This window comes from Corvus moneduloides, chromosome 7 (assembly GCF_009650955.1).
Source record: "Corvus moneduloides isolate bCorMon1 chromosome 7, bCorMon1.pri, whole genome shotgun sequence".
NCBI classification, from domain to species: Eukaryota; Metazoa; Chordata; class Aves; order Passeriformes; family Corvidae; genus Corvus; species Corvus moneduloides.
The window spans coordinates 4,876,936-4,899,411 of record NC_045482.1 but is presented as its reverse complement, the minus strand read 5'-3'; the positions used below and the strand labels follow the sequence as shown (position 1 = coordinate 4,899,411).

The 22,476-nt window shown below is 43.0% G+C and overlaps 1 protein-coding gene across 1 annotated transcript; it reads right to left on the bottom strand.

The window, feature by feature from the left end:
- Positions 1-1,070: 1,070 nt before the first annotated feature.
- On the bottom strand, positions 1,071-20,965 carry FRZB (frizzled related protein). The gene is made up of 6 exons (XM_032114770.1): positions 20,497-20,965; positions 10,868-10,915; positions 6,492-6,557; positions 4,315-4,519; positions 4,025-4,088; positions 1,071-2,074 (listed from the first exon to the last, which is right to left on the bottom strand). The coding sequence occupies exons 1-6, from the start codon at positions 20,948-20,950 to the stop codon at positions 1,964-1,966; spliced, it is 948 nt and encodes a 315-aa protein (XP_031970661.1). The 5' UTR covers positions 20,951-20,965; the 3' UTR covers positions 1,071-1,963.
- Positions 20,966-22,476: the final 1,511 nt, after the last annotated feature.

The following is a 22,476-nucleotide window of genomic DNA, read 5'->3' as shown; positions in this document are numbered from 1 at the left end:
GTCAGTATTGGGTTGCAAGTGGATTAAATAAAGGTGGCTGTCAATCACAGAGAAATGGTATGGGAGAGCCCATCTTCAGAAGTGGTGGCTAAGAAGGATAAACTTCCAACTGTCTGGGGATTTTCTACATCTTTAACAGGGTTTTATGATTTCACAATTCTTTTCATAGCAGAACACGACATGATGAACGGTGACTGCAGACCCTGCGATTCCAGCGCTCATCTACGTGATTTCAGTGGGTGCTTTGGGGTAAATAATGAGGTTTTTAACATTATTTAACAAGCTATTCACAACTTAACAAATTGTTCAGTTATTTACCAACTCAGTAGAAATACTTGTTAAAGTCACCCTCCCTGGAGGTCTTCAAGAAAAGACTGGACATGGCACTTAGTGCTCTGGTCTAGCTGACATGGTGGAAATCAATCACAGCTTGGACTTGATGATCCTGGAGGTCTTTTCCAAACGGAATGATTCTGTGATCTGTGTGATTCTGAGAAAATACTGAGGATTTAATACCTGGGGGATTAATATCCTTCTCCCAGCTTTCAGAACCAATCTTTCTGCTATATTATCCCTTTATTTTCAATTACAAATAAAAATTTGAGTGTTGCAGGAAGTTGTTCTTTTTCAACTTTCTTGGTATCCAGCCCAATGGAAAATCTGTCCCAAGACTGCTGGTTATTAACTGAAATCTTAAAACAGTATTATTATAATATTCCCAAATATTTCTGTCCTACTTATCATGATCATATTTTCAAACCACAAGCTAACAACACTGTTTTCTTACTGAAAGACAGCCCTAGTGTACTAAAGACTACTGACCACTAGAACACAACAGTCATTTGTTCTTTATAAGCAGAGCCGGTTCCCCTCTGCAGACTATGCCAAAGAAGATTGTTCTTTGATGTACCTCATTTTAATTTCTTTTAAGCATGGGAGAGTAGAAAAACAAAGATAATTTTGAATATGTTGGTACTATCTGCAAAGATTTCTATTAAAGCACAAATATTAAGTTTTTTTTTTTTTAAATTTTCAAGAGTAGTATTAGAAATATCATGTTGGTTCAGAAGTCAGGTAAGGAATTGTTGGCGGCTACAATTCTTTATTGGACATATGTTACTGAGCATTGAACACTTGTTTATGTAGGCACAGATTTAAGAATAACATCACAAAATCAAAAGGCAGACCTGCGCTGAGAAGCAGGCCTGGGAGTCTGTCTACTCCTACAACTCAGCTGAGAAAAGGGGAAAAAAAAACTGCCATTATAAGAGAAGAAGCATGTTATAAGTTCTGGTTACAGAACTAGACAATCTTTACTTCAAGGCCCAGAGCACTGGAAAACCCAGGTCCCCTGTGTACATGCACATCGTGTTTGTTGCAGGAAATATTTTAAGTTAGACTTTGCCTTATACAACTGGTTTATCTGTAAGAAAATTTAATAAAGCTGTACTGATTCAAACAGTTCTCTTAACAGTTTTTTTTATGTATTTCAGAATTATATTTCAGAATAAAAACCAATACACTTAAACCCAGATAACAACCTACCCAAAACAGAGCAAGTTTCAGCAAATAGTGACCAAGAAAGAATGAACAGGGGAAGCCAATGTGAGTCATGACTTTAAGCAATGGTCTTTTCCAGATTTCATTCCTGCTTGCATCAGAATTTTCTCCCTAAGAAGATTCAGGAAATAAAAAGGTAAATTGTCTTTCCTCATCTTGTAAGGGCAGTTTTCTACAGTTCTTAGTAACAGAAAAAAAAATATACATTTCCAGAGCTTGCCCATATCCAAAAAGGAAAAGGTGGAAAACAACAAGAGGGAGAATAAAAACTAATAAAAGCTAAAACATTATTTTGTAGTAAACATTAGAATATAACGTGCAATAGTGCAATTTCTCCTTTGCTGCTCCAACAATGAAGTCTTGGTAGACAGTCCCCTGCATGTCACCGTGCAGCATCCCACATCTAACTGCGTGCCTGCCGGGCACTGCTGGGTTTGCCAGGCTTCAGAGGCGAGTCGCTGTGTCCGGACTCTCCCTTCCCCTTTCCAAGGTGGCGGAGTTTCTGATCCCAGCGCTGCAGATTGAAAGGCAAAGAAATTACAAGAGAGATTACAGAGCCATGTGTTCACAAACAGCAGCAAAAGCAGAAAAGCCATTACTATTTCCACCACGTTACCCTGCATTGGGCTCAAGGGTGGAATGAGAGCTTATTGGGAAAAGTCACTTTAAATAGGGAAACTGTTTCCTGGCTTTCTTGTAGCCTCTGTTGAATGAAGGGTCTGATACAAGGCACAATGGCTTCAGCACAAGGGGGACTCACCTTCAAAATAAGAAAATTTAAATGAAGCTACTCATGCAGTCTTCGGGGGAAGCAGGATGAAAGAACAGTCAAGTGATTTTTGTTAATTTTTTAAAATTATTATTATTTATTTATTTTTATTTTTGCAGGCAATAGCAACCACAATTAAAAAAAAAAGAAAAGACATAATAAATATAATTGGTACAACTGTTGATGCTCTTGGAAAGGAAGACAATGATGACAAGTGGGTGGGGATGTGGCAGGGTCCTCAACACCCCCAGGCTGGGTGCGAGGGCAAAGGCAGCAAGTCACAGATGACAAGGAAACAAGTGAGAAAGTAAGTATGTTCCCCAAAAAAATTCCAACAAATGATGTTACCACCCAAGAACTGAAACCGAGCAGAAGTCAGCCCATGGCAGCAATGTGATATTTCCTCTGTGGCACTGGATTTCCTAGGGTTCTGCCAAATCAAACAACAACTTGAAATAAGATCCCCGTATCTTTTCACTCCTGTAATCTCCACTGATGTAAGAAATGTGCACAGAAAATCTTGCATTTATAAACACAACAGTATTTTCCTGCCAGTGACCCTTACACTGATGAAGAAAGTGCTGAGTGGAAGAGCAGACTGGTTTGCACATGCACAACACCATTATGGCAAATCAATAGCTGAGAAATTGTGTCAAAATAAGAATATTCTGTGTAAAGTGACACTCCTAACAATGTCAAAACCACTGATACTTTGCAGCGCATTGAAACATAAAAAGGCAATCCTTACAGAAATTGGAAGGCATTAGAAAACATTTAAATAAGAAAAAACCAGAATATATTTTCATATAGAGAGTTGGGGTTGCTCAGCCTGGAGAAGGGTTCAGGGAGATCTTAGAGCACCTTCCAGTACCTAAAGGGGCTACAAGATAAATGGAGAAGAACTTTTTACAAGGGCATGTAATGACTTTAAAGTGACAGAGACCAGGCTTAGATTAGATATACTGAAGAAACTCTTGACTGTGAGAGTGTTGAGGCCCTGGCACAGGTTGCCCAGAGAAGCTGTGGCTGCCCCATCCATGGAAGTGTTCAAGGGCAGGCTGGACGGGGCTTGGAGCAATCTGGTCTAGTGGAAGGTGTCCCTGCCCATGGCAGGGGGTGGGACAAGGTGGGCAAACCATTCCATGATTCTATAATACATGGCTTGCATTTGAGCTCACTGCTTCCAATTTGCTGTGACATGACTTCCCTATCAGGTTCCTCCCTCAGCCAAGTCAGGAAGATGACTTTAAAGTAGTTGCTAATCCACAAAATTTGGTGAGAGCAGAACTCTATTTAAAGAATATTAAATCTTAAAAGTATAATCCTGACTTAGTCAGAAAAACATTTGTAAAGCCCCCAAGTCTGTTTGTTTTTTTTTTAATTCATATCACAACCCCAACTAAGCAGGCATGTGTTGTGGAATGCACAGCTTGCCTACAGAGTTAAAGGACTCCTACTCTCTGCTTTTTTGAGACAGAGGTTTTGACTGCCGCTACACTGGGATACTTTGGAATAATTCAATGTATCCCTTTAGTTTACTCAGCATGCAGTTCTAAGTAATACAGCAAATAACACACCAAGTTAGTTTTCGATACATGATATTAATTAACTGGAGGCAGCATATGCATTTTCTTCCCTTATTTAGATGTTTTATGGCACCCACAACATATGACTTCTGGTGAGGTATTTTCTTACCTTTATTTTTTTACCAAGACGTTCCTTCCACTTCTCGGCTATGGAGCCTTCCACCAAGAGTAACCTACAAAACAGAGACAACCAGTTACTCCATCAAGAGGCTATACAACTCAACACACACAAGACTAAGGTCTCTGTGCCTGTAGAGAGCCTTGCCCTCCCTGAATACCATGAAGGAGATGCACAGACACCCACGCCAAGTTTTCCTTCCTTTTGGCTCTGACGTTCAGCTTTATGACAGGGGAGCAATAACAACAAACGTGCTGCAAGGATAGCACAGAAAGAGTTACCTAGAGCGCTCCTCGTCCTCATAGCCCATAATGATGTACTCTTCATTGGCACTGAGTGGTGGGCACAGGCAGGCAGAATTCGTGTGAAGGCTTACAGTATCCTTTGGAATGTTCACTAGGGAAGATTTCAGGATCTCCTTTACTTCCACTACTGCAGTGACATCATGACATTTAGTCTTCACCTCCTTCACTTTAGCCCGAATGACTGGGGAAAAGTCACAAAGAGCATTGTTAGAAGCAGCAGATAATCCAGGTCACCCCCAAGGTGTTCTTGGTGACGTCTGGGATTAGTCTTTTGCATGGTCCTTTATCAGAAGCTTAGCTGAACTCCTGCAATGTCTCTGCCCCCATCTCTTCCCTTCATTACTTTACCCTCCACCAAGGAGGTCCAGGTATCTCTGTGTGTCTCTTAATGATACGGTCAGGAGCAGGGGTTATATGTACCAGTTGGATTTACGTCCTGTTTAAATCAGGCTTTGACTTCCTTCCTTTCTTCTTCACTCTTTCCACATTAAATATATTAAATCTATTTCTTGTATGCTCTCCTTCTCCCTTGAGCTGTGACTGTTCCCTCTTTGACTACCTGCATTACAGATGACCAAACTTTATTTATCACTCTGAACCTTTCACAAAAATCAAATGTGCATTAAAACTTCTCATATCACTACTTCTGCTGGATGACAGGCCCTTATGTTTTTTACTCTCTCCAGTGACCCAGCACTAATCTGCTCTGCTCTTTATGAACTTCAAATGCTCCTGATCTTGACCCAATGACCTCTCTAAATGTTTCCTCTCTCACCCCTTCTTTTTGCCTTAAGGAGGAAGGGTTGCCTTTCAAAGGGAAAGCTTTTCATTCTCTCATGGTGACCAGTGAACTGATACCACATGCAAATGCAAAGCCAACCCAGAGGTCATGCTCTAGAGAATGCCACATCAATCACAGCCTGCAAACAAGAGTCCCTTTCCACTACAAACAGGAGATACCCCAAATTCCAAATGTCTCCTATATGAAAAAGGTAATATAGAAGAAAGAAAACCATGGACTTATACATCTCCTCACTTCACATACGTTGCCCTTAACAACCATTAACCAGCATGCAGGCACATTAAATGCAGTTGCCAACAAACACTAACTTGTGCATCTAGTATGCACAATTTACCCTAAGTGATCCCCTTTCTCAAAACCTTTTAAGATCTCAAAATAAAACATTGCTTTAGTTTGGAGATATTTCAAATGCATTTTGAAACCTCTTTAATTTCAAAAGCTTGAGAAAACGGGCAGGAGCATGCTCAATGATTCTGCCATGTGCAGTTTCTGCCTAGAGAACAGTCACTCTAATTTTTTTATAAACAAGTCCACCAAAACAACATAAAACTGACTAGTGGCCTAAAAAGTGTTTGAATACAGTTATAATTTTTTAGCTTTTAACAGCAACTAATTTAAAAAAAGATTGTCTGAGTCTGGTTTTATAAATGTGTAATCCTAATAAATATTATACAATCGCTACCATTTAAATAAATCCTTTAAGTTCACCGAACCTAAGGCTCTTCACCTGATTAATGGGAAAAAGGAAGGGCCCAATTGTTCAGTTCCCATGATATATATTCAGTGGCTTTATCAGCCTAATTTGCTTGAAACAAACAGTATGAAGAAAAATATTAGCCTGGACCTGTGATATGCCTGAAGACCAGGACACATGCACTTTTACAGGTGTTACTGACAGCATAACACAGCTGGCAAGATGTCCATTGCTGGCTTTGACACACCAGAAGGAAAAGAACCTGTTAGATCTCATGGTGAGATAGTGGGCATGAAAGCTACTAAAAACATCCCCTTCTGCAAAAGCTGAGTATATTGGAAATCACAGAGGCAGTTCAGGCACAGCAGCCCACAATGTCATTTTTGTTGCATCACTGTTCACACTAGAGAAGTACATGAACACCAAATGCCTGCACTAAAACGGAAATAACTCAACAAAGACTCTTGTACTAACATATTAAGCTAATCCCCTCCATCCTTCTAATTTGAAAATGTTTCTGACTACACCTTCCTCCTGTAATAAGTAACACTGGGCTACCATCAGTAACTGTGAACTTTTTTAGGTTTTTTTAATGAAAACTTTCCCCTTCCTGCAGCCTTAAAAGAAGTTGGGAGCTGGCCATGCAGCTGTTCTTACCATAGTTATAGTTGTTGCGTAGATAGGTCTTCTGGGTAGCTTTTACAGGCTTGCACTTGCAGCGGTCTACAGAAACAGAAAGCTTTGTTTAGAAAGAAAAGAATACGTACTCATTAACGATCTTCCCAAACCCCTGCGGTCACACCTAACAAAAATTTCACTGAATTGACTTGTTTATTACAGTAAAATACTAAAAACCACAGGGCATTCCTGGCCTATTCTGCTGGGAGAAGTGGAACTGTCCATGAGACCTTAAATGTTCCTAGGAGAAAAACTGGCATACTGAAATTTAAAAAAAGCCAAACCCAAACCACAACACAACAACAAAGACACACAGACTTTGAGTCTCAAGTGACAAAATCATCATTTTAAGCCAATTCAAGGTTCAATCTTGGTCACTCCTGTGCTCGCAGGTGCTGTAATTCCATCCTTGCAATGCTGTTCTCTCTTCTGTACTAGACTTAAGGAATGCCCTCCTTTCTGTTCCTTTTATCATACAGACAATAATAGAGACACAGAAAATACTATGGCAGTGCATGACTGAACATTTTTTTGAATACTAGGTATCTCAGGTTAGTTTAGCAAACTTGGATATTCTGGCTAGCAGGCAATTCATAGAATAGTTGGCATTGGAAGGGACCTTTAAAGGTCGTGTAGTCCAAACCCCCTGCAAATAAGCAGAGACATCTTCAACTAGATCAGGTTGCTGAGAGGCCCATCCAATTCACCATTAGGAATTGTGTAAATTTTACACAATTTTATTATGACCCAGAAGCCCAAGTTTAATGAAAATAGAGAAATTCTTAGTCCTTGTGGCCATAAGGATAGCCTTCAAAAAACAACACAAATGAGCACTGTCAGAGCAGCATTTCCAAAGGTGCAGATGCTAGACAGCTGGGAATTCTAACAGAGGTAAAAACATTTTCATTAGTGCCCAGGGAGTGCTAACGCTGAAGCTCCCGACCCACATGTTCACTAACACCACTGGTATTTCAGGGCTGGTTGTTCTAACGCAAATATTTACTTATTTTACACTAGTGTCTAAGCGTGGTTTGGTGGAGTAATTTCAAACAGCAGATCCCAGTATTACATATGCATGGCCATCTATTTTAATGCCAACTTATTTCTATACACCATCATTGTAAATATCAATGCATATAAGCTAGTGATTTAGTTAAATCCAACATGAAGAGTGAAAAAGATCTCTTATTTGCTATGTAAGATTCCTGCATATTAAAAAAAATTTTAAAAGATGGAATCATATGGTTACCAACTTCTCAAATCATGATTTATTTTCCACAGGAAGAATTTTTGTAGCTGAAAATACAAAAAAAAAATACCCAGAAAGAGGAAAACATTTCAAAAGAAAAGCATATTGTTTCCTTGAACTTCAAACACATCCTCAGGAATCTATATATAGAGAGAGAGAGTACTACAGACTTCAACTTTCCTATGAGTTTGTGTTAAAATAAAAAAAGCAGAGAAGGGAAGTGATTTTTGGCTTCTCTTCTGCCTCTGTGAGCTCATGGATACTGTAGAGCAAATTATAGCTGCTTTTATAAGCTGTCTTGAAGCAGAGCATAAAAGATGTGCTCCTATGAGCCATGCTCACACTGGCACCTCAGCATCAAGTCCAGCAAGTCGTACACTGTAACATTCTCCTGCTCTACAGTACTTTGCACTGTTGCAGGTAAAATAAAATAGACTAAATTGCAAGACAAAAACACAGTCTCACATTTCCTTCAGTTTTAAGACAGTATTGGCTTACTTTATTAATTTCAGAATATATTTTATTAGTCTAGTTCTATTTTTAAACCACAGACCTGCCCATGTTCTTATTGAAGAACATGGGCAGGTCACCCTCATGCTTTTTAAATTTACATTTAAAAGAGCTTTACGAAATGCTGCATTATTCCTAATTACTATTTAGAGATACAGAAACTAACACGAAAGTCATTTGCCAAGGTCAGTTATAAAGTTAGAGCCAGAACCAATTCCTCTCTCCCAGTTCCTGCTACAGTGATTTTCAAAGGAAGGCAAATGCTGACCTTTCCCCAGGGAGCAGGAACACCCACAAAAGGTGGCTATAAAAATGTACTGCATTGCCTGATGCTGAGGGAAAATCCCATCCTACCTGACAGCCTCCTCAGAAGCTGACAGAATTACCAGAAGAGCTCTGGGACCACAACAATGGTATGTCCCAAGCACAGAGACAGGCAGCAGAGGCTCCCACTGGCTTTGACTGAGATCACAGCTAGCCATTAAACATTCAAGTCAATAGAGGACTAATAACTGCTCAAAATCTCTATCTTTGAAAACTTCACTCTGTAAATGCCGTAAGACATGGACTACATGGGAAAATGGTTTTCCCCATGGATTGCTACCAAGGAACGTCTGTGTCATCTTAAATATATGTGCATGCACAATCAAAAACTTTGTTGTAATCCTGTCCCGTACAAGCATTCACACCTGGCAAACACTTCCCTGACAAACCAAGGATAAAAAAAACACTCTAGAAAAATTTTCTAAGACACTGGAGGAGCATGTGATGAAGCAGAAAACAATGTAGTTCACTGCCAATAGAGGTAAAAAAGGTCTCCCAAAAAAACCCCATGCAGACTCAGAGAGAAGGTTTTGCCAGCAGATACTGCCAGGGAAAAATGGTGTCTCAAATAGGGATAACACAAGAGTACTGTTGCCTGCGACCATGCACAGCAGCACAAGCAATAAGCTGCAGAAACCACAGAGCGGAGAATGGGATTTTTAAAAAAATACATCAGTTTGCTACTTGCAAAACAAACAAAATATCTCTATTTACAATGGCAAAACTACAAATTAACTTTACTGAACATATAAATAAAGCAATTTTGAAGCATGGCCTTTTGAAACAGGGTCCAACTGCGTTTGTCAGTTCAAACAGATGTAGCACATTGAACTGGAAGTCATGTATGTGCAGTAAAAGGCAGTGATATCAGCAGATATTGCACCAGCAATTTTTCTGCGCATCCTTACCCTATTTTCCAGTGGAGATTTTTTTAGGTCTGGTTTTGCTTTCAGTCATCGAAAAGCATCACAACAGTAACAATATGACTGAAACTTTCCTCTTCCACTGCCGGGTCACTCACTGGAATTACATGCTTTCTACATGCCTATGGACAGGCAGCAGTAAAGATACGCTTCATAGTTTTGATATAAGGTGACATTGAGAGCATGCAGCTTTGCTTTCATAGTCAAAGTGAAGCTTGTATGCTCTTTGTACAGTCAGTGTCGAGCATGAAATCCCTACTTTCTCAATGCCACACAATTGAAAATGGCTTAAAACTATAAAGATACTAATGTAACAAATATCTTTAGCAAGTCTTCCAGACATGGTCCCATGCTCAAGACGATTTAAAGCAAAGCTTGCTTTTGTGAGTTTTTCTAACTATACCTGGGTTTCTAGAGGGTATGCACTGTGATTTAAAGAACATTTCACACCTATACAGCTGCTTTCACATTGGGACCTGCTGATTAAATTTTAAAACTGTATTATAAACTGGGCATTATTAATACCTTTTTGCAATTTGGTCACAAAGCTTAATGCTGAAATTATATATATAGGTATCTAAGGTTAGGTTCAACAACCATGCTTAGGTGTTTACATTATTGAAGTGAACATGAATGCACACTGTAGCTCATCAACACCTCGGCAGAAGGAAAGACGTGGTGGCCAATTTTAGGCTTCCAAGTGTCAATTTCTTGATAAAGACGTAAGAGGTAAACTTCGGATGGAATCATAATAAAATTCAAGGAAATCTACAGTCATTGACTTGCTTGAGCAAAAAATTCGCATTCCTATAATTATTAGTTACCAACCTGGGCTTTGCTTCTTTGCATTGGCAAGTAGTGGTAATGTTCAAGGGGTTTTATTCAGTTTTATTCAGTTCCAGCAAAACCAAAACAGAAATAAAAAACAACAGGGGACCTGCTGGAATAAAACTAGCTTCAGAAGGTCCCACCCTCAATCTCCTCAGGCTAACGCGAGTATTGCCATTATCTACGAAGAGTACTGAATTTAATTTGCAAACTTTAAGGTCAGAATGAACCATTATCTTCACTGGTTTTGCCCAGGGAAAAATCAATTCAATGATTACTCTCTCTGTCCAAGAAAAAACTTTCAATAAAATCAGCACAGCCCTCTTTCTTTGATGGACATTTTGAGGCTGACCAGCCCCAAATCCCACCTGCCCATGGAATGCAAAAGCACAATCTACAGTATTCTCAGTCAAGACAAAGTATTTCAGTATTTATCACTCAGTACCCCTCTTACTTAATCAAATATTTAAAGGATTTGAAAGTCTTCAGCTTATTATACAGTTTTATAAGAATGTACTTACCAATGCCAGCACCTCTACAGTTGCCGTTATTAGAATCCATAGGGAAATCTGGCATGGATTTGTAAAATACGTAAAGAAATGTTAGTATTTTTAATACTGGATTATTTCACTACACATACATTACAATGTTTTCTCTTTGTCTAATATTTAGTATATGGAAACTTAATAACTTCATTAATAAACAGTTTGTAATGTTCTAGAGGTCAATCCAGTAAAGTTGACACAATTTCTTACCCAAATTTCACCTGAATCCAGCATATCATGTTAAAAGCTGAAGCATACTAAATATCCAATTTCCATTGCTACAGACTGGCAGGTTTCAGACAAGGATTGACATTTATGTAATGAATTTTGATCACCTACAAAAAACACATGTAATGTTTGCATTTAATTAGATAATGAAGGAGAAATTACTTTTGGGGTTTTTTTTTTGGTTGCTGAGGAAATCAAATCAACCAACCATAATTATACTGTTGTAGGAAATGCCAAAATAAATGTTTCAGACCTTCCCCTCAGTTTAAAAACACACTGAATTGGGAGAGAGGCAGGACACTTTATTAGAATGGCACATCAAACAGAAAAACAAATGAGCTTTCAAAGAAAAAGCCCTTTTGTAATTTTGCATGCTTAGTCATTTATGCTGCTTTTCCAATTCTGGAATCTAATATCCTACAATCATCTTTTGTAGATCCTTACATAATCATGGAGGCAACACCGCTGCCTTTACACTGTAGGACAAATGTAACAAAAGCTCCTCTCTTGCAGCATGAGCTGTAAGACAGCCCGGAACACTCATCGTACTCAGTATTCGTGACAGCTTTAGATGTGTGGATTACATTTTAAGGGATGGGATCATTATTTAATCACAAATTCTGTAAATACATTCTCTAAAATACCTGTTTACGAGAAAAATAATATTACTCAGTTAACCTTCTAATTTTGCTTGTTTAAAAAAAAATGTAAAATCTCCACCTTAATGAATGCTTATATTACTCATAGCAACATGAAACTTCATTTGCATAAATGAGGATGGAGCTAAATCAGTCAGGGCAAGACTAAAACTGAAAAACAACTAATTCCCTCACATAATAATTAACTTTAAAAAAAATGTGAGACTTCAGGACTAATTATTCTAACCAACATAAAGAGCAAAGGGTATAGAAAATAGCATTGAAAGATTGAACAGATGCTCTTTTATATTCAGTGTCCTGTAGTTAATAAAATATCTGTTGGGGTTTTAGTTTAGTCCTAGGTTTTTTTTCTGTTAAAGGAACTTTTTCCCATACGCATGTTGCTAGGGGACAAATGGCTGTACTTAAGGAAGACAAAAGAGCTGCCCATTGGGGGTGGGGTGGGCCTGGCTACTCCTTTGTTTCACCTGGGTGTGGGTTCAGTTTGCTCTCGGTGTCCGGAGAGAGAAGCTGGAGAGAAAGGAGCTGCTGGTTCTTTTTTTCGGCCATTTTTCTTTCTGCTGGAAACAACGCTGGGATCCCAAAGCTGTTTTTCCCTGCCCTGCTGGAGGCTGGGCTGTGGCCGCCCTGCCCCGCTGCTGCTTCGAGCTTTCGCTGCGCTGTAGCCGTGCTCGCCCTGCCTGCCCAGATCTCCGGGGGGTTCCCCTTTTGGATACATCTCGTCTGTCCTCCAGGATTTGTGCTCGTCCCTGCCGCTCCAGCCTGCCGTTCTAGCCTGCCGCTCCAGCCCGCCGTTCCAGCCTGCCGCTCCAGTCTGCTGTTCCCAAGAGTCCGGCCGGACACCAGGGCCAGCCGTCTGGGGTTTGTGAAGCCTTTGTTCCATCCCTTCCCGGGATCCCAGACCACCAGTGCCGCGTGCTCCCCGAGCTCGCTCCGGAGCGCCCCCTGCAGCCGCGGGGGAACCATCGCACCTGCCCTGCTCACCGGGAGCCGCCAGCGCCCCTGCCGGCTGCGAGCGGAACTGCACCCGAGGGGAAAGGGCCTGACAGCCGAGAAGGCTGGGACCGGGTTTGTGATTGTTTGCTGTTACTGCCATAGTTGTTGTTGTTTTGTTCGACTGGTTTTAAAGAACTGTTATTCCTATTTCCCACACCTTTGCCTAAAGGCCCTTGATTTCAAAATTATAATAACTCGGAGGGAAAGGGGTTACATCTGCCATTTCAAGGGAGGCTTCTGCCTTCCTTAGCAGACACCTGTCTTTCAAAACCAAGGCAATATCACATCCATTTTCTTGCAAAGAAAGTTCCAAACTACTACAGGATCTCAGTTTATAGAAGAAACCAAACATTTTTATGGAGCCAATCTGGTGTTTGCTTATCAGGTACTTCCATAGAACCTCCGAATCTTCACCATGCTGCCTTGTAACAAGTCAAACTATACAAGCTGATTCTTACTTACATGTTTGATTTTGGTTATTCTCCTGAGTTATTCTCAATGCATTAAGAATGCATTTTATATTGTATCAAACGCGTTCCAGTATTCCAGGACATGATAAAAGAGGAACTAAAATGACTTCACTCTTGCAAATGGTAAGAAAAAGATAACCACACTTCTCATTCTTCCTCTCCTGGGCCAGTTATCTATTGTCTTGTTCATTTAGCCAAGCTGTAGCTTTAAATCTACAATTCCTTCTGATGTCTGATGTGATAAAAGCATAGAGAGCACTCAGGTCTATGGTCTGATAATCCTCCCATCCACTCCAACTACAGACAAAAGGTCTGCAAAACCCTCCAGCCACCAAGCACAGAGAGGCGGCTATATAGGCCTCTCTGTGTACCTAGGACTGGCCTCAGATGTTCACCATTCTGGGTGTCCGAAACCCCTGCAGAGAAAGCTCTCCAGCTTCACTGCCCCTCTCACACAGCTGCCTTGGCCACATTCTCAGGTTTCCTTGAAGGCTATCTGCATATGCCCAAGCCAACTCCTCTAGTTTTTCCTGTGGGCCAGCAAGCTAAAATTCCTACCAAAACAGGTATTGCAGGGATAGTTTGTTCATACCTTCAAAGCACACTCCCCATTCCACCAAAATTGTTAATGGGAGCAGAAAAAAATCTTCATCACAGAGAAGACAAGAGAAGTATCAGATTAAATGCTTACCATCTTCCATCCATGGAAGGAAAAAGAAGCCCTGAAGTGCACTGTCCCTACCTAAACCAAAGACAGATCCCAAGCAGGCATGACTTCATGGTGCTCAAGCAAACCAAGTCCAATCCACATTGAAATTACAACTCAGAATAAACCAGAGCACAGTAAAGGGTTCACAGACTTTCCTGGACAATGTGGAGTATGACGCTCATGGGTATTGGCTGAGGAACTGTCCTTTGAGCTCACACCAACACAAGGAGGACCGGTGAGCACTTGATATGGCCAGCATAAACCTGGTCCTGCAAACAAGCATGGAACTAACCTGCTTTATGCCAGATGTTTCCATACTCTCTTAGGTACACAACTTGTTTTTAACCAAATTACAACACACCACAGCCTCAACCCAGCTCCTAATTCTGCACTGCCGGGTCACCTGTCCTACCCCAAACCAGTACTACACAATGAAGTAGCTGGGTGTGCAGCCGGAGTAATTTGGACACTGTGTGCAAAGCACCCATTAATGGAAGTGACTTGGTTTCTGTGCCTGCACAAAGGCAGCAGTTGTGGTCAGAGCATTGTGCTCATCAGTGAGCAAAGGAAGGGTGAACAGGTACTGATACATCACTTCATAGATCATTTCCTAACTTGCAAGGACTTGGGCCAGGCAAGTATTGACCTTGCCTTGATGCTTATCTTTTCCAATGCATTCATGCCTATTTAGGGGTGACTGGTTTCTACAGTAGGACAGGAGCATGGGCTCATGGAGGGGACTGGAGACCTCTGCCACTGTATGACATCTCTCAGGAAAGCCTTCTCATTTCTCTGACCCTTTCCCCAGTTAAGCTCATACAGTCTGGTCTCTTCTCACCTACCAGAGAGGAGATTGGAAGAGGGTCCAGGCCAGGCCTGCAACCAGCTACTTGTCAGATCTTAAGTGGGTGTGAGCACCCATGAATTCCCAGCCCCTGTCCCTAGCAGCCTGACTCCACCAGGAGACACGCACTGCTGAGACCATCAGCTGTAACGCAGACAGAGAGGGGGGAAAAAAAGCTATTAAAACCCCAAACAACTGACTTCCTATTGTTCCACTTCTCTTCACAGGCAAACCCTCTGCCAGGTTCTATCTATGCAAAGCAATCTTTCTGAAAGAAATACCTGTCAGTGATGATTAGCAGGATTGCCAAAGAGGGGAATATTATATCCAGAAGCCCAATCCAAGAGTTTCCTATTAAATTTTGTTTAGGAGAGCAGGGGACAAAATCCAAACAGTTTTTTCCAGTAAGCCATCTCAATTAATTGCTTTTCAGAAGTATTCTATATAAAAAACCACAAAACACTAGCAAGGAGAGCTAAATAAAAGCCATGTACACAGTAAATGTACAAAATAACAATGCCCATACCACAGATTTGGATGAGAGGTTTGGAAAAGAGAAACAACTTGGTAATACCTAGTTTTGAGCAAACATATTTCCTATATCACTGTTTAAATAAATAAAAATTTTAAAAGGCAGAGGAAGGCCAAAAATAACACGATCCTGATTGTCATTATGATTAAAGAATGTGGCCCAGCTATTACCAAAGCCACTCCAGGCACCCTGTTCCAAAGAACTAAACCACAGCCAGAGGCTGCTGCTTGGGTACCTTCAGATTGAGACATCTGTGAGTCCCATTAATTAAGAAACCCTTCCACAATGCATGAATTCATTGTCATTTACTTCAGCTCTTAGTACAGCGAGGATCTTTGCTAAGTTGGTAGCAAAAACATGCACAGAAAAGCCAAGTGATAGGAAAATTGATTCTAGTTAACATTTAATACAAAGAACTCAAATTCCAAATTGTAGAGCAGCCAGCAACATGGCTGCTCCACATAAAAAATGATTCCTCATAACAGATCCCACCAGGTTTTGATGACATTTAACGGTCCAAGTATTGACTAAATGCTTAGACTGTAAAATCCAGGGGACTCAGCCAAACTGTAGCGAGCGCCAAACACCATTGGTGGTATCTTCATTACTAAGATTTAAATTCTCTTATTTACTGCTCCTGTCCTCTTTCAAGCTTGAAGCTTGTAATAGATTTATTATGTAACTGAGAAATGAGGCTACTCCCAAGTTTCAAGCAAAGACCTAAAGAAATCTCAACTTTATAAATGATAACCGGGGTATGACTGCTCATCCTCAGCACAGTCTGTAACACTCCCCCAGCACTGTCATGAACATCGACTGCTCTAAGTAGAGCTAGGCAAAAACTGAGTCACAACAAATTTGATCTGGAGCTTGGAAACCACTGTTTTGGAAATTAAGTTAATAATATATAAGAAACAAGCATGGGAAATGGCTTGTTCACTTGTCTTTTAAGCCTGTAATGCCAAATTAACATACTGGGTTACTATGAACTCTTGCAGACAGACACAGAGGACTTGGGCAACATGGAGAAATCATGGGTTCATATTTATTTAAGAAAATAGGTGTCCATCATGTGAATAGTCTATAATTTTCTTTAATGTTTAAGAGATGGTGTTTTTTAAAAAAAAAATTCAAAGTTCTCCTCAGATATTTTATCATAGTTTGGGTCTTATCTACACATGGTTGATACCTTGTGATGTTGCTTCCCTTTTCTCCAACATCTTATTAACAGGCCAATATGACTTCAAGATACTTTCTTATCTAAAGAAGATAAGACAACCTGCCTGATAGATCTGTCTTCCCATACGCACAGTACCCATCACACTGCTCTGGTTTTGTTGTTAGTTCCCTCTTCAAAACAGGAATAAACATTTCACTCGAGACATAAACACTGTGCTAGGCAGTAGCAGCCAAGGACACATGTTGAAGATGCTTTTTCAGTCAGCATCCCAACATCAACACTGGTCACTTATTACCTGTAAAACTAAAGATAGGTCCTGCCTCTGAAATTCTAGATTAGAGACAGTTTTGTCTCTCAGCAGTTCCTGCTGCTTCACAGACCTAAGAAGGTTTGGCAGTGCCGTGCCATGAGGGAAGCAGATAATCTTATAGAATGGAGGAAGAATAAGCATATGCACATGAAGACAAATATATGGAGCAAATGAACAGGACCTCCCAGAGATGTAAGACAGCTTGTACTAATGTCTGCAAGCAGAACCACTTTCATCTCCAAAAGCACAGGACAGGGATGTGGGATAAATGCCATAGGACACTTCAGACATTAGCATGCACTTTTTTGATATCTGAGGTGTTAATGTATTGTCAGGATGCTCTTTCATCCTCCATCCTGGATGATGATTTGTTGGATCTTTCAAAAAACCAAAATATTCAGCATCACACTCACCTCCAGAACACCTACACCATGCCTGTAGCATCCCTCTGCTTTCTGGCTTTAAAGGAACCCAGATGTTTCCCAAAGAGAATGAAAAATTGAGAAACATACACTTCCCACATGACACTTGTTTCAAGCTGGTCTCTGTAACTTGAGGAACTTAAGACCTCCAAATCAGCACTCCCACTCAGGTTTTGGAGATCAGCACGAGCCCGGGGTGTGAGCACAGCTGTTCCTCTAACTGAGCCCAAAACACAGCACTGTTGTCAGCTTTCTCCATCACAGACACAGCAGCAGCTGCTTCACCCCTTCACCATGTCACTAGCCCCTTGGTCCTGTGACAGGAAGTGTCTAGATCTTTCTCACCACCTGGGCTCAAATGGAAAGATGTCCTAGAAGATGTCTGTGGTGGACTATGCCTCAACAGCTGAAAGTGAACTTCTTACTGGGATTTATCACAGATTTTACCAACCACAGTTCCTCTATACCAACAGTCACAGGCTACTGGGATGCAGGGAATACAACTGATGGAAATTGGGCTTGTGAACACAGTCCCTGCTCTGACAAGGACAAACACTGACTACATCATCTGCAAGGCTGCTCCCTTATGGAAGGGACTAGATAAATGTACTAATGTTCACCAGCAATAATGCAGAAACCTCAAGAGGAGAGGAAACAGTAGAACCCTGTTACAGGTAGCAAAAGAATGAAAGCAAAAACAAGATTTCACTACCGAAGAATAGAAAAAGCCCCTTCTACAGCAGAAAGCCATAAAACAATGGATTTATATTTCTGACTGCTCTATTAGATGTAGTTTACAGACAGCAGAAGGGGCTAGAATGCTTAGGAGATAAATGAAAGCAAATACAAGCAGGTATTCTGCATGCTTCTCATCAGGCAGTTGGTTATTCGTGTCTCCTACTTGGCTGCAATCTTTTATTTGGAGAATTGGATTTGAAAGTGTTCACCTTACCTCTTCCTAGAACAGGAATCCTTCCCTCTGCTTTCTAAAAGAACAGTTTTATTCCCTCAAGAAGGATTCTTTCAGTCTGGTGCATAATGCATCAGTTCAAAATATTCAGCCCAGAAATGAGAATGTCATCAGGTTCTCATTCACTGAAAGAGAGTTTTCATGGATCTGGCCCTGGAATCCCTCAAAGAGGTTATTGTACTGCTGAGGTCCTCAGAAATAGGTAACTTGGGGGCTATTTCAGCCAAGCTTCCTCCTTCCAGATTTGAATGTGATTGCTTTCAAATCGCTGCAGACCTGCCAAACCTTGCTCATGTTGAAGCCATTTTTAAGGTAGTTTTGAAAGCACCTCAATGCTGCAGGGAAAGGTGCTTGGTGCTCAAAACCACATCTCCCCAAAACTACCCCAGCAGGACTGCAGCCCTCAGAGAGCAGCAGCTGATGGCAAAAATAGATGATTGCATTCATGGGCTGGGGAAAAAAGTATGAAAAGGCAAGAGGGAAGCAGTTAGAAGTTAGAAATAGCAGTAATGACTGGAGATATCAGGGTATGGAGGTTTCAAGAGGTGCAGAGGGTAAGGGAATGGAGTCAGAGAAGGAGTAGAGTTTGTCTGGCCTGTAAATAAATGGAGATGGAGAGAGCAGCTTACCTGGGAAGGCTGCGCTGGGGGGGGCACGGTCAGGAAACCGAAGCATGATATTTTGTTAGGAGAAGAAAACAGGAATTACGGTGTTTGGCATTACTGGCAGTGGGATACATAAAGCATTTGATAGTGGGACAGAAGCACAGTCAAATACTGTGCTGAGCACAGCATGAAAAATCCCCCTTTCATTCCCAGGCTACTGCTGGGGGAGGACAGAGAGGTGAGATCTGCTGCCTGTCAGTGAGCTCCCATAACCCAGCACTGCAGCAGTGGGCACTGAAGGAGCCAGGTAGCAGCACAGCAAGCTTGTGGGGTGCATGGGTGCTGCTCTGCTCTGACCCCTCTGGTCAGCTCTCCCACCCCAGTACTGCTCTCCCACTCCTCTGATGGAGAGGTCTGGCAGACCCACCATCACTTTAACTTTGCATCAAAGAAAATGGTTGCCTGGTTCCATCAGCAGCAAATGCTTTCCTGAAAACATACAGGAACCATAGTCACTTTGTAAAAGGTCAGAGCTCACTCGTGATAACCACCCACTGGCTTGGTTTAATTTCCCGTTCAATAGCTCCTTGAATTCAGTATTTCTGTGGTGCTCAGCTCACCACATTGGAGCAGTGTCCTGCCAACTCCTCCAGCCCAAAGGCAGCTGTGACAAGAGCAGGATCCCTAAACCACAGCAGGTTTGTAGCATGGTGGTGGCCTGAGCAGTCAGCAGTCCTTGCCTGACTGTGCAGAGATGCTCCTGCCTCCGACAGTACTGCTGGGTGGCAGCTGGACACCCAGCACCAGCCATCCTGTGGGATCACAGTGAGCTCAGCTGGTGAAACAGGATGCAGTGAGAAAATTGAGGGGTTCCAACAGCTCCTCTGAGGCCACAGCGGTCAGACATCATCAGGGCTGCGCTGGAGTTGACTCAGGTGAAGGAGGCAGCATTTGGCTCAGTTCAGAGACGTTGGGAACAAAACACAGTGGTAGGCTGCACTTTGCTACGCTCCTCACCTGGCCATAAATCTAGAGCCCAGGGACCTGCTGAGGAACCTGTGCTGTAACCTGTACCTTCAGTGCTAACCACTGAGATGAGCATGTTTTCTCCCCTTCAGGTGTGCATGTACCACCACTGGCATAGGAGGTGTCTGGGGAGACCCCAGCCCCCAGCTCCTGCCTGGGGCTCCTCTGGGCACAGATCTTTCCCCAAAGTCTGTGGAGTGGTGGCCTTGTGTGGGAGGGGAGCAACCTGCTTTGGGAGAGAGCAGCTGGAGATGAGCAGAGAGGAGCAGGAGGGAGCCGGCAGCCTGAGGGCTGCCCCTCACTTTGGTGGCTCTTCCTTCTCTGCCAGCAGCCGCTGCCGATGGATCACCGAAGAGTGGTATGGAAACGTTTCCCGTTCATGTGGAACGAGGGCTGTCGCTCCCACACTCGTAAGCGCTCCCCAGAGCGGTGGCGGGGCTGTCACTTGTCACACACACTCTGTGCCCAACAGCAAAACTTTTCCAGCAGCGATGCGGCTGCTAAAGGCAGAGAAAAAAGAGCAAAAGAGCGAAGGGCAAAGCAAAGAGAATCCGAGAACAGTCGGAGGGGAGGCAGGGCTCCCGGGCTGGCTGGGCTGCCCTCCCCGCCCGCTGCCCATTGTCCCCGTGCCGGTGCCGGTCCCCGCGCACTCACCCGCGCCCTCGGCGGTGACGATGGCCTCGGGGGAGATGCAGACCCCGCGGTCGTAGACCGGCAGCTCGTCGCAGGCCAGGCTGTCGGGCCAGGCGTGGCTGTACCGGACCAGGACGGGCTCGCAGCCGGCGCGGGCGCGCTCGCAGACGGACTTGCAGGGCTTGATGGGCTCGTGCTGGAAGTCGATGGTGCAGATGGGCGCGTACATGGCGCAGAGGAAGAAGAGAAGGTCGGGGCTGCAGTTGGTGCCCAGCAGCCCTTCGAACTGCTCCATGGCCAGCACGGCGTTAGCCTGCGTGCTGTGGTGCAGGTGGTTCGGCATCTTGGTCATGTTCCAGGGCAGCGGCTTGCACAGCGGGATGCGCACCGGCTCGCAGGCCGCCCCCCGCCCCGCCGGCGCCCGCCCCAGCACCAGCAGCCCGGCCAGGGCCAGCACCGGCAACCCCCGCCACATGCCGCCCGCCCCGACGGTAACCGAGGGGCCGAGCGGGCACAGCGCGGCGCGGGGGCGGCTCCGCCCGCCCTGGCTCAGCCCCTCCGCGCTGCCCCCGTCGGGCGCTCACGGGGTCCCGCCTCTCCGCCCCGCAGCCCGGCCCCGAACAAAGGAGAGCCCCGGGCAGGGGAGGGGGAGCTCTGCTTTCTGGGAAGAACGAGAGAGAAATTTGCCTCGTCCTCGCCGGAAAGCAAGCGAGCGCTTAAATTCTCCCCGAAGTAAAAACCTTACTGTGAACATGAACACGATTTCAGACCAATCTCTCGGAAATACATTCATATATTTTTTAGGAAAGACCTGGGTTTTTTGCACACACTATGCTGGATGCAAATGCTTAAGCAGGAGGTGCACACCAAAAGCACGTCACCTAGACAGTGATGGGTGACCAGTTTTAGAGGAGAGTAATAATGTTGAGAGGCTTAAAAATGACGGAGATTCGGCTGAGCAGCTGGAGATGTTTTCTTTTCAGAAGGTTAAAAAAAAAAAATTGAAGAGGCCAGATGTTTAAGATACCTTGAAAAGCAGTGGCACAATAAAGGGAGTTCTGACTTGATCTGAAAAAAAGCACCTTGATGTAATCACAGAATCACAGAACAGTTTGAGCTGGAAAGGACCTTAAAGATCATCTAGTTACAACCCCCTGCTATGGACAGGCACATCTTCCACTAGACCAGGTTGCACAGAGAAAACAAGCTGACGTTTATTAGCTGAATAAATTCTTTCCAGTTATAAACATACTGAGCAACTGCTCGATCATGCATTTATTATTCCAGTTTCTGCCACTAAATCAAACCTGTGAGTAGAAACACACCTACCACAAGCCACTGCTCAGAAACCAGACCAAAAACGTGAATGGGCTGTGAAAGCAACCATGGATACAAACTCAAAAACACAGGGTCCTAAGCCTGGAAAGGCTTTCTTGCAGTTTTTAATTTTATGACTGCAGATGAAACCTTGATCCTTTAACTCAGCTGCTGATGTCCTGGCTCCAGCAAAGGCACATGCCAAGCAAACAAGGAGTTATAATATGGCCAGTGGAGTAAAGGTACCTTTTATTTGCCCACCTCCACAGGCAGTTGTTAGTTTCAAGGACCAAAGCCTTGTTCCCTGTACTCCTAGAAGAAAATTTGGGCCTCAAAGGGGGGAAGAAATGTTCACACACATGTGCATATGACAGCCTTGGGAGCCATCAGTCAGGCTGCCCCTGACCCTGAGCCTGCATCCAGGCTTGCAAAATAGCCAGGAAGGCAGGCAAAGGGAAGCTATCTCATTTGCAGGGGGAATTAGAGAGAGAACTGTTTTTACTCATCTTCTCAGCTCTTCAAATTTAGTCATAGCAAAGCCTCAGGCTTGAGTTTTCCCTTGCAGTATAAAAAATTACATGTTAAAAAAGTATGTGGTTAATAAAAACCTTATCCAGCTGGTTGGGAACTGAATACATTGGGACCTTACCTGACTGCGGTGAGTGTGAGAGCGGTGCATCCCTG

What these genes read in the sequence shown, in the direction of transcription:
- FRZB (XM_032114770.1), bottom strand. Translation starts at nt 20,950, where the DNA reads ATGTGGCGGGGGTTGCCGGTGCTGGCCCTGGCCGGGCTGCTGGTGCTG. An exon ending in CTGTAGAGGTGCTGGCATTG is followed by an intron (nt 6,558 to 10,867) that starts GTAAGTACATTC and finishes CTGTTTCTGTAG; the next exon opens with ACCGCTGCAAGTGCAAGCCT. An exon ending in GTCTTGGTAAAAAAATAAAG is followed by an intron (nt 2,075 to 4,024) that starts GTAAGAAAATAC and finishes TTCAATCTGCAG; the next exon opens with CGCTGGGATCAGAAACTCCG.